Source organism: Polypterus senegalus, chromosome 18 (genome assembly GCF_016835505.1).
Source record: "Polypterus senegalus isolate Bchr_013 chromosome 18, ASM1683550v1, whole genome shotgun sequence".
In the NCBI taxonomy this organism is placed as follows: Eukaryota; Metazoa; Chordata; class Cladistia; order Polypteriformes; family Polypteridae; genus Polypterus; species Polypterus senegalus.
This window is the reverse complement of record NC_053171.1, coordinates 38,362,525-38,378,880: the sequence shown is the minus strand read 5'-3', so window position 1 is coordinate 38,378,880 and position 16,356 is coordinate 38,362,525. Positions and strand designations below refer to the sequence as shown.

General features: G+C 39.1%; 1 protein-coding gene across 4 annotated transcripts in view; it reads right to left on the bottom strand.

Annotated features, from left to right (window-relative positions):
* The window catches only part of gpatch2 (G patch domain containing 2), a 137,579-nt gene that overhangs the window by 30,167 nt on the left and 91,056 nt on the right, over positions 1 to 16,356 (bottom strand). For all 4 annotated transcript variants that reach the window (XM_039741751.1, XM_039741754.1, XM_039741752.1 and 1 more), the window contains one exon: positions 3,742 to 3,827. In XM_039741751.1, the coding sequence (XP_039597685.1) occupies positions 3,742 to 3,827 (86 nt within the window). The remainder of the gene's footprint in view (positions 1 to 3,741; positions 3,828 to 16,356) is intronic.

Sequence of the window (16,356 nt, the reverse complement as noted above, 5' to 3'; positions counted from 1 at the left end):
ATAAGCATCTTTTGTGAATAATTCTCACATACTGCCAAAAAAGACTCTGCTGTAGATGGGTCCTCAACGGACATACATTTCTATACTCCTGAAATAAACTGGCTTGTTCTCAACCGGTAAGCAATCAAGTCCCAGCCTCACTGGGTCACATGTTTTGGGCCTGCACCAAATTAACATAAATTTGGACCAAAATGTTTAAGTGCCTCTCAAACAGCCTTGCTGTCACAATCCCTCCTAACCCATTAACAGCCATGTTTGGGGTTCTTCCAGATGGGCTTAAAGTGGAGAAGGACAAACAAACTGTGTTTGCATTCACTACACTTTTGGCACGCAGACTTATTTTGCTAAATTGGAAGAATCCTAACTCTCCTCTTTTAAGTCAGTGGGAAACCGATGTTTTATACTATTTGAAATTGGAAAAAATCAAATTCTCAGTTAGAGGCTCTGTACAGAACTTTTTCAAAACCTGGCAGGATCTAATCAATAATATTTTAGAATAAGCTCTTAAAGCATAGAGGAAGTAATTTTCTCCGCATTTCTTTTTCTTCTCCATTCATCTCTATTGCCCTATTAAACTCATCAATTTAGGTATGTTTACAAGCTTTAAGTATTACTCCGTTGGCCATGTTCTCTTTCTCAGGGGTGGGGGTGGATTTGTTTTCAGTTATATTTTTTGTAAAAATTGATCTATTTGTATGGAATCATTACAATAAAATTTAAAAAAAAAAAACCCAAGATGGACAGCAATGTGTGGCTGCCCTAAAATCAAGCAGCTGATGGCCACACAGTTTCCTCCAACTATTCAAACATATCCATGATAGGCTGTTGCAACATGGGTTAGCACTGCTATGTTCATGAGTGTGCTGAGTGTGCTCAGTAGAAAAATACTGACAGAGTAAAGGAAGAAATCAAGCTGAAGAAAGAAACTGAGATGCATTCAGTCACGTTTTCTAAAAGCACTATGGAGTCACTAAGCAGCTGGAGTCTGTGCCAACAGCATCAGGCACAAGGCAGAAACCAACCCTGGATGAGATGCCAGTCACTCGTGATCTTATGAACACTCGCCCATATAGGGTCACTCTGTCATGCACATATCTGGAAAGTGGGAAGAAACCATGTGACCAGAGCAGAACATGCAAACCCAAGACAGACACAACTAACTGAAACAGGAATCGGGGGCAAAACTGTCAAGCAGAGTGCCACCAGTACACCGAGTACAAACCTCATGTCTATTTATCCTAAAGCAACTCATAAAAAAACTGCAGTTCAGAAAATGAATAAAAGAGTATGATTTCTATGTGAAAATACATTAAAAAGTAAGACTTGTACAGAATAGAAAACAATGTATGTTGTGTAATTATATGATAAAGGAGTTTATTACATCCATTATAGTGTAATATAAAATTAATTCTGCCTTACAGTGTACATAAAACAAAACATGTGCTTGGATTGTCTGTTTTTTTTTTCTTAGAGTGCTTCTTAGACATATCCAGCTATCCTTCTTCCATCAATATATTGGGGGCCTTAATCAATGCAGTTCCTGTTTTCCATGTCATTACATACCACTCGACTATGCGGATCAAGTATCAGCACAACTTCATCTGATCCTCTACATTGACTTCATCTGTCTAAGATCATTATATAGAATTAAAAAAAGACAAAACGATCACAGATGGACTCACAATAAATTGTTTGTGATTTACAGTAATAAATATTTTCCTACATTTCTCTAGACGTCTTCAAATATTCAGTGTAACATCTGTACAAATACCTGAATTGAGTTAATGCCAGTAAGCTGTCAGTTTCGTATATAAAATCTCCACATAGTGTGGTCCATATATACAGTATATATACAAATACACACACCTAGTATATTTATACAGTATATGTGTGTGTGTGTGTATATATATATATATATATATATACACACACACACACCTTGATCTTTTGGCTAGCAGGTGACCTACAGCTGTCCTTTAACTGGTTGCTTTCAGATTTTTCTCAGGACATAGGTATCCGAGTCCCAGACACTCCCACATTTGTTGCCAGTGAATTAGTGTTGTTTTAGAATTTTTTTAATCTAATGTGATTGGACAATCGTCAACCACTATGTCATGTTCACGTCAATGGTTCACAGTGCACACCTGCTATTGACGTAACTACAGATGAGCAAGTGTGACTTTACAGAGATGGCAACTTCAAGTGGAATTACGGAAATTGAAATGAAAAGTAGCAGCAGTCATCTAGACCAGTGTTTTTCAACCAGTGTGCCACGACATATTGGTGTGCCATGGAAATAACAGTGTAGCGCACTTGGGTCTGAACCTAAGAGGGACAAGCTCTGCAGGGGGTCAAAACCTGAGGAGGACAGGTCTACCTGGAGAAGCCGACATAAAAGCAGCTCCATGGTCATCATGTTAGAGCACTTAGTCTATCTGCCCTGGGTGTGTGGTTGCCAGCGAGCCTCACAACACTGGTGGACAGTGGGCATACGAGTTGTCTCTGAGGCAGAGAGGTGTGGGCAAAGGGTTGAAGCAGCTTGAATATGCCACCAAGATGCTCGCTACGTGCTGTGTCTGCAAATGCTGATCTTGGAGCTCATTTTTTTGTACCACCATCTCCCGTTATCTCACCCCTTCAGACAGTTGCGCATATGTGTGAGATATGATTAGTAGAATAATGGTGTGCTTTGGGATGATGTTGGTTCCAAAAAGTGTGCCATTACAGAAAGGAAGGTGGGAAACACTGGTCTAGAGCATGTGGCTAATTTTTTTGGCAGGCTTAGTTAAATGATTCAGTTTAATCAGAAAGAAATTTTTAGGCCTGAAGGAAAGGAGAGCAAAATTTATGTTCAAGGAAATCTAGGTATCCTGATCATAAAGACAGAATAAGATTTAGGTTGGACTTGTCCTGCGGGTGTACAAGACAGGTTGGGGGGGTGTAAAGTTTTAAGATGGCCTCTGTGGATCTTAAATGTGAATTTGTGCCCAGGTGAGGCAAGTCTGGCAAACTTAAATAGGACTAGGCAGACTGGCAGCAAGTGTAGAATAAAATTAGGGTGGGAATGACAATGAACTGGGATGCAAGGCTTGAGAAAAATCAGCAGACTAGTGATTGTATGATGTGGATTTATGAAATACAGTGTAAATGGCCAAGGACTGGGTACTATATTAGCAGAGGCAGAATAAGATTCGAATTGGACTTATGGATGTGTTGTAGGACAGACAGAAGTCCACATTAATTTGAAGATTACTGAGGTGGGGGAGCAAACATTATGGTGTGGGTTCTGGCAGAATGGGGAACTGGGCAATTCATAGACAGGTGTAGTATAAAATTTGGGTGGCAGGTGCACCTGTTCTTTTCCACATCTATAGGGCAAGTTATGGTAAGAATAAGGGGACTGCAGATGTCACGGACTGACGTTTTGGAGCAAAACAGAAATGGGAAAGCTGGCATCAGATTAGACAGCATGGTGGAAAGGGTATAATTGATTTTATCCTGGATTTGTCCTATGGGCCTGGTACTAGACAGGCCAAGATGTGCATTGGCACTATGAAGAGTACCGTAAGAGCATGTAGAATGACCAGATAGACAGATGTGAAAGGCACTATATAATACATAAGTGCTGCTTCAGTTTGTGTGAAACCATAAAAAAAACTGTGCCCCTGCCCAAATTTTTGAGACTGGTATGGTCTGTATAGATAAATCAAAATACAAGGTGAGAGCAGTAAAGTAAAGTACCTGCTGCAGAACCAGGATGTCCTGTAGTCTTCCTCCTCCGTTTGATATCTCCAGTGCAGAGTAAACCCAAGTGTACACTTGTTTGCCTATAGAAAAGAATAATAAAAAAACTGAAAAAAAGTTTTGTTTTTTTCCCTTAAAAGAAGCTAAATGAACAGAAGTGGGTGATTTGCTCATGTTACAGCTTGGCAAGGGCAGACCAGAGAGCATCAGACAGAAAACCATAACTGAATAACAAGTAAACCCTACCCACACAAACTGTTAATTTAGTCTGAAGAGATATCATGCCCACTTTTTGAAATTAATTACAATTCCATAAATCCTCCTTTTATCTCCACTAGCTCCATTTGGTCACTTTTGAGAAAATTCACAGCAGTCTTTAGTGGAATTTAAGTTCACAAGTGCACCATTAGAGGGGTCTCACAATGGGGGTCATGCTGGAACTCAGTCCCAGTGTCTCTTGTTGCAGTCTTTATGTAATAGAAGATGGCGTAAGACGACTGAAGGAAACAGTTAGGCTAAATATCACTACTAATTTAAAATAATTATTGGCTCAGAATCTGTTTTCGGCAGTTGACTATTTACAGTGAGGCGCTCTTTGCCTATATGCTACGATACTGCATCTAATCATTTTTACCTTTTTAAATAAAATTCATTGATAATTACCGGTCCAGGCTTTACTGTATGTGTCAAACACGCACTCAACCCATGGTTAGGGGTCAAAACTCTTTCCGTGGCTGGTGCTATGGGTTGCCAGTTTTTGCTGCATTTAAGTTAATTGAATCCTTTTCTTAAATAGAGTTCTAGGTCTTCTGCAATATCTTAAGGATACCATTTTAGGCAGGTTTTTTGTTTTGTTTTGAGAAAAGACGTTTTCATTGAACTTTCTTTTAAATTAGGCCTCTGCTTTCCATTTACCACAAGACACTTAAAAAGATGTTTCCTAATGGGGGGCACAACAGCACAGTGGTTATTTGTGCTTCCTACAGCTCCACAGATTTGCTCTTTTATGCTGCCAGTATTGGACCCCCTCTACCACACCCTGTAACAGAACACTTGCTGATTCTGAAAACGGATGCATCGATTTGCTCTAAACTTACAAATGGTCTGAAATGGGGCATGCATCAAAGTTTGACCCCTTGTTTACAGCACATTTCTTCTCTTATGCTGAAATAGATCTACAAAATTACCCAATTGATGAAAAGCAGAGAGAGTTATTACTTATGGCATTATATCAGTCGTGATGTGATAAGCATGGGCGCTGTGTCTCTATTTTGGGACTTGTCTGGACTGTGAGCAGCAAGAGTAATTCAATGGAAATCACTGAACGGACCCCTCAACGTGCCTACGGAGGGGAAGAACACCTTCTGCATCCCGAGGCTAAAAGCTGTAAAGGCACTCTGGTTAAGAGAGGCACTACAAGCTATTTCTAGGCCCACAGAATGAGTCAAAAAAAATTAAAACATAAAAACAATAAATTTAGTAGGCAGAAGTAAACTTTGATTCAATCTTAGCTGGAACAAAAGACCAGCCCTTCCAACCATCCTGGAATGAGCCTGGCACCCTGATGTGCACCTTGATGGCCTTAACAGTCTCGGTCGAATTCTATTTTCTGGCACATTACCCAGGGGTGGGTCATGCCATAGTACTCTTAATTTTTTCCCTCTGGTTATTAGATGAGAATTTACTCAAGTTTTATTCATTTTTACATCAAAAGAAAGTTACAAGTCAAAGTACCAGACTAAATAGACAAAACGTCCCAAGGATATGTTTGTTTGCAGCATGAGAATATTATTAATTAAAAGTACTGGTATCTGTGAAGAACCCACCAGAAATCTACAGACAGTTAAAATAACAAATGCCACAACATCCACCACAGAAGAGACAGGTTCAATTGCTAACATTTCATTTATATTCTGACAACTCATTGTGGTTCAACAAAGGTAAAGCTATAATTAAAAGAGATTAACTGGCGCAGAATTGCTATACTTGGATGAGCTGCCCAACACTCAGCCAACACAGTAGTTCTAACACAGGCAGGCACATCTTATAAAATAATTAACAAAAAAAAAAAAAGCTTTGCCCCTTGGTACACTGCAGACCTTAAGCAGGGTGGGGCACAACTCCCCCAAACAGGCTGCACGTCACTCACTGTCTCATGCTGCTCACTTGAGTGGCCATGCATGGCAGTAAAACTCGGAGCAGTCTACCTCGTCCAACTAGCTCGCCTCACAGCCAATTCAGTCGCAGAAACGCTCACAAGATGACACAATGCTAGAAAATTGGAAAAGTGCTCAGCCAATGCCCTCAAAGAGCGGAGTTTTCTGTGACCTCAAAATACGTAAATTGAAGAGAAACGGGGGGGTGGTTGGCGGCTGAGTCTCTATGTTGCATAATCAATAGCTATAAAAATAAATGGCTTGACCGTTATTCACTCCCTGTTCTCCCTTCTCTATAATAAAATCCCAGTAATGCGTATTTCATTTACTTTTATACTTATTGATTACCTGTACTCCAGTTAGTAAATCACATGGCTATCGATCCCCCTGTTGTACCCCTGTTGGACAGCGCAGAGAAGACTATTTGCACGGCTGATAAAGAGCTAGGCTGTGTAACTCCCAACAATAAATCTTAACAAACTAACTTTTTAATTTCAAAATCAATCCTGGTTTAAACACAGTATTATTTCAAAGCGCCCATCACACCAAACTTGCAGATGGCTGTTTTCTTTGCTGATATCTTATTCTATCTGTCCATCAGTCTCCATTACACCTCTGCATGTGCACTAACAGCAAGAACGGATTTTATCCTCAAAAAGAAGTCCAGAGAGAAGCGAGGATTAAGTAGGGTCACCGGCGAAGTCAAGCCCTGATGGGACGCCTAACGTGCCTCTTCTCAGTTTAAGTCTTAAAGACGTGGTATTTCTTTCCAGTTTTAAGATTTGCTACGGGTATTCTTCAATTCGCACCTGACTGTTAATCTTAGATTACAGACAAAAGCTGCTGTCACGCTTAAATTGTCAAGATGGCACAACAAGCAGTGGACCCCAGAGCTTTAACAAACAAGTGTACTAATGAAGGCAGCAGAATGCTTTCAAAAATGACAAAATAGCCTCTTAAGAATTTTAAATAACTAGGAAACTACATTAATAGTGTCATCAACCAAAGTGAGCAACACCACTCTGCACATTTGACAAATAGAAAACTTCACTCTCAAAAGATTGGCTAATCTTGATCAATCAGTTGTCATTTTATACTACGTGTGCCACCGCAATTCAAACAAAAATAATAATAATGATGAAAATAATGATAAGAATACATTTTATGTATTTCAAATACATTTAAGTGTAAATTATTATCATTCTGACCCCCCGTAGGCATTTCCCCTACATAAACATAAAACCAAAAAAGTGTTTCAACCAGCAGAAAACTGAAAATGCCATAAATGGCGGCACTGATTTCTAACATAAGAACTTTTTGAAGGAGTAGAGGAGCCACAATTCTGTGACCGGTCATTTAGTGAAGCATTACCCCTTTTTAGTAAAGAGATTTACAATGAATGCATGCAAATCAGACAACTTTAGACTTTCATGATTTGAGACATTGTTTATTGTGGCTAGAAATGCTTAAATTCTTTAACATTTGTTTGAAAGTAACACGGCCTTGCCGAGACAGACAGTAAAACTAGCTTTTACCTCAAATAGTCGACACACTTAGAGCAGCACTGCTCTCTTTACAGTGGGGGTTTTTAGCCGTTATTCTCATTAACAAACATTCAAAATGACACTGACAAAGAAAACCAGAAAAAGAACTGAAAGGAGCATTTGAGGGCATCGACTGTCAATTACTAGAAATGCAACAATTAAAATGAAAAGGCCTCGATTAGAAAGAGGGTTGAAAGTTGAAGAAGCCCGCAGCTGGCCGAGGCAGTGGGACAGTGGCTTTGGCTTCATGAAGTAGGTGCCCCCCGGCTGCAGCTGCATGCTGTTAATGGCCGTCCGCTTTGAACTGGGATCATTGTGTGTGTGTGAGTGACCACTGGCCTCTGCCCTGCATCCACTGCTGCTGGACGAGTACGTTAGAAAACGGCGGAGACCGGACACGTGTTAGCATTTACCTAATAATAAAATACCTGCCTCTTTTTCTAAAAGGGACGAACCTTTTACTGTGAGCCCCATCAGCATGTCTCATAAAAAACACCTGGAAAAATGGGCCATTGTTATCGTAACGTCATCAATTCCTACTTTGCTCTTCTTTAACAAATTCCATACCAGTGATGTTTCACAAGTGAATATTTGTCATAATATTTCAGTTTACCTTTTAAGGAATTACTGTAAGTTACTGAGCTTTAAACAGAAGAAATGTTTCCAAAATCTAAGTAAAGCATTCCATAAATCAATCAATGAAAATGTAACACACACCACCATACAAAGCACATAAGAATTCAATTCAAAGTAACAAACTGAAACCATAAAGCATTGTTCTGAACATCAAACAAACTCTCAACGTTTTTTCCTACAAATCAGAGCAGATATTTTTTAGCATTTGTTGCTTTTTTTTAGCATTCTTTTTGTAGATTCTGAAAGCATTTGTTTAGTATTATGGATAGAAGCTGACATGACTGACTGGGCGTGTATCACATTCTGAGACCCCATTAAATGGTGGTGCGGCATCAGCGGTCAGATTTCATAACCACTGTACTCGGAAGTTCTCAAAGTGCCATTTAGGCCTCATCTAAAGAGACCTTCCACAGCAAAGCCAGTGAGAGGTGAAAAATGCCACATCTTCCTCCAATTTCTGTAGTCAAACAGCAGCATACAAATGGGACGTCTGCTTCTCGCTTAACCATACAAAACATGTCACAAAGACATCTCTGTGCTAAGCTCTGCGAGATGAAAAATGAACAACTGACACCAGGGTCACTGATAATCCTTCTACCAAAACCACCACAGAGAGATCAATTAAAATAATAAATTAAAAAAATAACAAAAAAAACTGCAGCAGAAATCACAATCCATTTTCATTAGGAGCAACTAAGTTTAAGTTATGAAAGGAGGTTTGAAGACGCACAAAGGTATTCAAATGAATGAGAAAGGATTAAGGCCCGTGGAGAGTTCGATCAATGCCTGCAAATCAATAATCAATAGGCCACTCACACCAATATACTAACTGCTGACACACAGATCGCACAATTAAAGTGAAACTGAGAGAGGAGTGTCGCTCGAGTATGATTTATTTAGCTGAGCAAATGTCATTTGAGAGAGAAAAAAAATCAGTCAATAACAAAATGGAAAGCGTGACAAACTAAAGGTATCAGGGCGCTTTTTAGATTGCTTCACAACAATGAGTCAAGTCGAGTCGCATCCTTTAAGACTTGCAGCTTACAGATTCATTATTATAGAAATCAAAACTCGGGGGGGTGGGAACAAATCAGACAAAATGTAAAGAATTTGCCTAAATGTGTTTATTTATTATCATCTGACGGCCAACATAAATAAAAACAACTTATGCTTTATTTAGTTCCTGGAATATTAATTTTGGAGTGTGCTTTACCAACAACAAATACTGTACACTCTTTTTTTTGTTTGTTCTTAATAATCAATTATGTGCCTGTTTAAAAAATGTAATTAAACTCCAGAATTGATCCTGTATTTGCTCGACATAACAGGACGATGAGTGATGGGTACAGAGATTTTTACCCTTTTTTCAGTCTCATAATCGTCTTATGTGATGAATGACTCACTATAGTGTAGATTTCTGCAGTCTTTTGTTTTAAACGTCACCTCTTCATATATGCAGCATTACAACAGTTGTGCAGAAGCAGCCCACGCAGGCAGGCAGGCAGGTTAAGTGATTTGCTCAGGGTCACGACGTGTGTCAGAGGTTGGAACTGAACACGAGACCTTGTGCTTTACACTCTCGACGCTTTAACAAGCCGATCACACTGCCAGACTACAGAAGTGGCGATGAGGATAAGAAAGTTTTCTTTCCAGGTTCATCCATATTTAAGGTGATAAGCTCAAGTTTTATATGCTTCTCTTGAACTTGCATCACACCAGCTGGACAAAAAGATCTTGACTGATAATACTGCTACCAATCAAGGAAAATAAATGAATAAAGTTTTATTTATAAAGGTTATAAGTTCAATCAGATGTAGCAGGAGAGAGAACTGAAAGGCAAAGATGGGTCAGCACTGAGATTAACAGTTCCAACCCAATTTAAGGTGCAGACATAACAATCACCATTTTCCATATATTACGGTAATACTAAAAGTGTCATGCGTGAAATTAAAGCAGGTCATGAAGACTTCAGGCTGGGTCACAGTGTAGTGTAATTTCTAGCAGAATTGCCATAATAATATTACTGTGCAGCATCACTTAAAGTGCATTCCTCAAGATATTGCAGTTTGTCATTTTCTCTCTACAAAGTGTACCATGCATCTTCCAAGGAAGTCAGCTTCCTCATCTTACCAGCTTAAGGTTTCACTTAATAATGGCAAACAAGACTGACACGATAATCACTGTTAGTTTGTGATCAGGGAATGTTATCTGCAGTAGCTAAAGTCGCACAGTGGGATCTAGTATGAGTTCACTTCTGAGTAAAGCGGACTAGTCACTGGGAGAAACCTGTGCCAAGCCAAGAATCTGAAAGGCGAGGAGTCTGTGCATAAATACAGGGAGACAAGTACCTTCAGACAAAAGAAGCAGGACCCTGTGAGGAGGATTCTAGACAAATAATGAGAGCTGAGAGGAGGTGTCGGTGCTGGATCTGAATAAACAACACCTTCACTGTTACTGGCTGCGCAGGGTATTTCTGTAAATACACAATCTATAAGTTTGGATGCAGGAGTGAGTAATACAATGAACATTAATATTACACATTGGATAAAGTTGTCCTTACTTTTATTCTATGTTAATTAGTGTTCCCTAATTTTAATTATTTATTTTGTCTTTTTTCTCTTTCTTCATCATGTAAAGCACTTTGAGCTACATTGTTTGTATGAAAATGTGCTATAGAAATAAGTGTTGTTGTTGTGGAATGGACTGGGGTCCCATCTGGCATCCTACCAGACTTGGCTCTAGTGGTCCATGGCCCAGTAATAGAAAGAATGGCATCAGAATGGTCTGGGGGCTAACTGTTTTCCAAATTTGCCCATCTGCTAAATTTCAATAAATACAAATGATAGATTTGCGCACCTGTAACGGAGGAGAAAAAATCTGGCTGTTGTAACAGAAAACATCAGGCTAAACTGTTTGGGGGGGTACTGCTGGCCTAAATGGCAGTGGCACAAAATTAAAGCCTCTTCATTTGGGAGTATGATTTACAATTTCTGAAAGAACTACAGTCTAAAGAGAAGCATATTCCTCTATAAAGCCTGCTATGGATATTCCCCAAAGCTTCACTGTTAAATGAAAGCGTTGCAGAGGTTGTTAATAGATACAAATTAGCATTCACAATGCTTAAAACTTAATCTGAAGAAACCTTTCAGGTAGAGTAAAAAAGATCGCTTTTCAAAAGCATACTTCTAGAATTCTTTTTCTCTTTATACAGGGAAGACTCTCTTTTCATTGATCCCTAGAGAAAAGTTGAAAAGTAAAATTAAGAACGTATTATGGATGCATTATATGGGTAAAATTTGAAAACATAAATTATGGTGCAAGGTATAAGCATGCATTCTAAGCAATTTGTACTGATATAGTGACAAACGCTTGCAGAGGTAGGTGTTTTGGGGACCGAGATACAGTTTGTGCTTTTAAACTCTCAGTTTTCTTCATGGAGGCGGCTGTATGCGGAGCACAAAGAGAGGCTAGCTTTTATTACCGCCTTGATGACTGACCTAAAAGATGGAACTTGTATTCTTTGTTGGTTTGATATACATTGCCAAAAGATTTCATTCTGTAAAGCCTAGATCTTAATTTATAAGCCAGTGCAGACCTTCCAGGGCAAAGGTAAACGTTTTATACTTATTAGTAAATATAACCAAATAGTAAGATGTAATAGCATTCAACAATGAACTTGACAAATGAGAATTAACCATAAAAGCCAATCTGAAAAGGACAGGAAACACATATTGGGCAGCATTCAAAGTATCTAAATTACTGTATGTGAACTAAAAAGCCTACAATTAAAAAAAAATCAAAGCCAAAGCCTAGAATAATTAAAATACATATGTCCTGGCTTAACAAACACATTATCGTGGAGATTCAATAATACGGATGACAGAGTACATGTAAGTAACAGGAGTTTTTCGCCTAACTAGGGGTGTATTGCAGCACCACGGACAGCACCAGACGGCGCCTTCCAAACTGAATTCTTTGCCCTTGCTGGACTTCTCTATGATGTTGTCTTGTCATGTTCAAAGCACTCTCTTGAAACAGACCTGATGAAGGTAAGCAGAGCAATGGAACACTAAAATTATGCATTTGATCCAGAGGTTTGATCTGATTAATTCTTCTTTGTGATCATAAATACCCAAGGGAGTTCAGCTTCAACCTCTTCTACAATATTCAAAAGAGCATCGCCATCCAGAAAGCAGATGTGGGTGCACAACTTTAATCTGTCACCTTGAAAAGACCTGCAACTCACCAATAAACAAAAATACCAACTAATGGCAGGAAATGTGTTTAAAACCTCCAAGTTACTATACAGCACTAAACTTGAGCTCTTTATTCTAATGGCTACAAACTCATCAATACCTGGGAAGCTGCTTGAAGCAATAGATGCAATTTTACATTTGAGTTGAATTCTGCTTTAATTATTAACAGCTAATGTGTTTATAGGCCCGTGTCAATGTTTGCCAGTATGCACTGTGTGGAATTCTCTCTTTGTGTGGTTTAAGTGGAGATATATGAATATGTAAATACCTCTGTGGTGATCTCTTTGAAGGCAAGAAGAATTAATGCTTACTTTGAGGCCAAACCCTGAGGACCCACAAAAAAAAGTAGCAGACTACTAAATTTTATGGATCCGAAATCACAAAAGATTTTTAAGATGAGATTACTTGCAGATCCTCAATTAGCATTAAACAAAGGCTCAGGTATAAAGATACTTTATCAAAAGTGATTTTTAATGATGGCACTTTTTGTCACAATGGTGTTAAATGTATGCACTGCTGGTAAATGGTGCACCTACATTCACTGTATTAGTTTATGAGTTTCAGCTCCCACGATCATTACATAGCATCACATTCTCAGTGCCATTTAATCCAATTCAGGTCACATGGGGACAGGCAGCAAGGTCTTGCCTTGAAGTGTCAGGCAAAAAAGTACAAACCCACCTGGGGCTGGGTACCAGGCCATCATTATGCCCTTTCACTTGCACACAAATCCACACACAGACAGTTTCAATCCCTGATGAATCTTACATGCACATTAGCGAGTACAAACAGGCACAGGATAAAATGCAAACTCCATACAGAGAGCAAACTGGCACAGGATTCATGCTTAGGAATCAGTAGCGCTAATCACTGTGCCACTATGCTGCTGTCTCACAATTGTGACCAGGGGAAAACAGGCTTATAAAATTAATGTATAAAGAGTTTATTTGGCTAAAATCTGAATAACAGAATAGTCTCAATCAAGGTAATCACAGTAAATGTCACATCTTCCAGCACTGCAATGAAAAGGGACTACCAGTAACATGTTACGTGACTTTTCCAACGATTTTAAGTCATAGCCTTTATTTCAATAATCTTGGCATGATGGAGGCAGTTTGGCAGGGCACTCTCATGAATCAAGTCATTTAATGTTACATACCCAGCAATTTGATTTTGTCTTTAGTTGCAGAGGTGGGCTCTGCGTGCTTGAGAGCTGACTGCCAATGAATGCTCATCTTGAAGTTAAATTCAGAAAACACGGCGACAAATAAGTTGCCTGCTTTGGACCTTGCATACCTTATGTACAATAACAGAATGGAGAAATAAAAAAAAACAAAAACGACTGAAATTACAGCTAAACCATTCACACAACATCGACACTGTCAGGCAGCACGTTAGTTGGCTGTCACAAACAGGGCGAGCACAACTGTGTTGGAAGGCAGGCACATATTCACTAAATGTGACCTGCTCAGCCATTTCCAGTTGTGTAAATTGGCATGGTCTGGTGAAGAAGTCAGCGACTGCGGTAGGCAAATCTGACACACTCCACCGCTAGAATTCGCATAACGTGAAATCACCTTTAGTTTATTCAGATATCATGTACAAAAATTAAGAATCCCGTACAATACAACAGGGAAAAAAGGATTCCTGATATAAACAAAATGAAACAAATTGGTATGACTTGAATGCCACGAAGTTAGGACCACATGTTTGAAAGTAGCAGACTTGATTGATGCACCTTAAGAATTCCTAACCATAATCTGCTTTTCCACATTTAATTTTTAAGTGACTGTTAAAAATTAAATAATTACTTTAATTTCTCGTTCTGTTGCTACATTTAAACCTGACATTCATACCTTCGTAATTGTCATTTTTTTTAAATCACATTTGCAGAGGTGGGTAGTAACGAGTTACATTTACTTGAGGAGCTTTTTAAAAAAATTGTACTTCCAAGAGTAGTTTTACTGCACCATACTTTTTACTTTTACTTGAGTACATTTGAGAAGAAGAAACGTTACTCTTACTCTGCTACATTGGGCAACACTCGATGTGTTACTTTTTTCCATTTACACATTAGATACGGTATATTTTTGCCAGAGAAAAGTCGCCAGTGGATCTATTACATGACTTTTTCACCAATCAGACGTAGCAACAATAATAACATGACTACGTTTCACCAATTAGACTTGGCAACCATAATCACATGACTCAGATTCACCAATCAGACATAGCCAAGCAGTCACATGACCACACACAAACTTCCTGCATCTACAGCCCGTGAGAGACTTTTTAGTCATGCGGGGCTCCTGATCACTGCTAAACGGTCACAGCTTCACTGTAAGAATCTTGAGAGCCAACTCCTGCTGAAGCTTAACCATCACTTCTCTGAATGAAGAACAAGCATGTTTTAACCAAACATGCACAGACAGTCATAGTAAAGTAAGACTTCTTGTACGTGCACAAGCTGCCTTGTTCTAATGTTATTTTCTGTCAGCTGTGCTATTTGGAGGGCAAGTGTGTGACGATGCCGGTCCCCTACAGATTCCCTCTTCCCACATGGGAGTCTGCTAAACCCACACCGTCGATAGTTATGACCAAGATGAGCTGACATATGAGGATAATTCACTGATGAGGCCAGAGGATAGTGGAAAAAGTGCTCAAGTGTTTTTATTAAAAACCAGTCCAAAAAAAGTAAAATCAACAAAAGTGTCAATGGTCCAGTATTCTAAAAAACAGTACATAAATAAATCCACAAAAATGACTGTGAAAAGTGGGGATAAAAAAAATCAATAAATAAATCTGTCAAAAATCTGAGGTTAAAATGCAGACTAACTCCTCCTGATCTCAGTCCACCTCCTTCTCATTCTCCTGGCTCACCCATTGCTCGCGTAGCCGGCAGAGACTCAGCAGCCAGGAGCTCCTTTCGGTTCACCTCCATCTTGGCTGCCAGCAGGCATCACGGCCAGAACGTTCGAGGTCGGCTCTCCTCCCTTCTTCCTTCACACTCACGTTGTTGCACCTCGGAAGCCTAGGGAGGGCACTTACCTTGCCCGCCACACTCCACCCGCCCTTTCATGGGGCCCTAGCTCGCACTGCTTCCTCCCTCCAGATGGCCAGATTGTCCTTCCCAAGCCTGCCTTTCATGTCTTTTAACCTCTTTTGTTTTCTCCTTTTCTTTGATTCCCCCTTCTTTTTTTTGTGTGCTGACCTGTATATATACACTCCCATCTCCGTGGGCCTTAATCACACACCGCAGGAAGCCAATGAAGCAATTGAGAACGATTGCACCCGCATTTGCTGGTGCGACTCACTCCAACTACCTCATTAACTTCCTGCGGTCATGCAATTGGGCCCAGAGAGAGTGACATGGCTTTATGGATTTGAAACTGGCCTTTTTTTTTTCTTTTTTTGAATCCACAGACGCGCTACACCACAAAGTGAATATACAGTATTAAACTGTCAGTGCACAGTATATCTTGTCACCAAGTAGTTTGCACTGTTCAAACATACATGTTATTTACTGTGGGTATTGGCTTCAAAAGCTTTGCTGTGAAAAACAGACTTAGAACTTTGTGTTATTTGTGCATCTTTATTTTGTAAAAATGTTATTTATTTTTACTCATTTTTTTATTTTATTATTTGGAAATGGCAGAATTTGCAAATTATTTTATATTTTTGTCTGTCTTATTACAACATTTATAAAAAATAAATCATTTATTGTGTTTAAACAGTTACTCAGTACTTGTGTAGTCTTTTCACCAAATACTTTTTTAACTTTACTTGAGTAATTTTTTGGATGACTTTCTACTACTACTTGAGTAATAGTATTTTGAAGTAACGCTACTCTTACTTGAGTACAATTTTTGGCTACTCTACCCATCTCTGCACATTTATCAGAAGACAACACTTAAGAATGCTGAACAACCCTGAAACAGGCTGATTTCCATCATTTTGAATGCTTTATTATAGATTAGTCACGCTGCATGTTGAAGGCAGGTGATAGAATAATTTTTAAATATT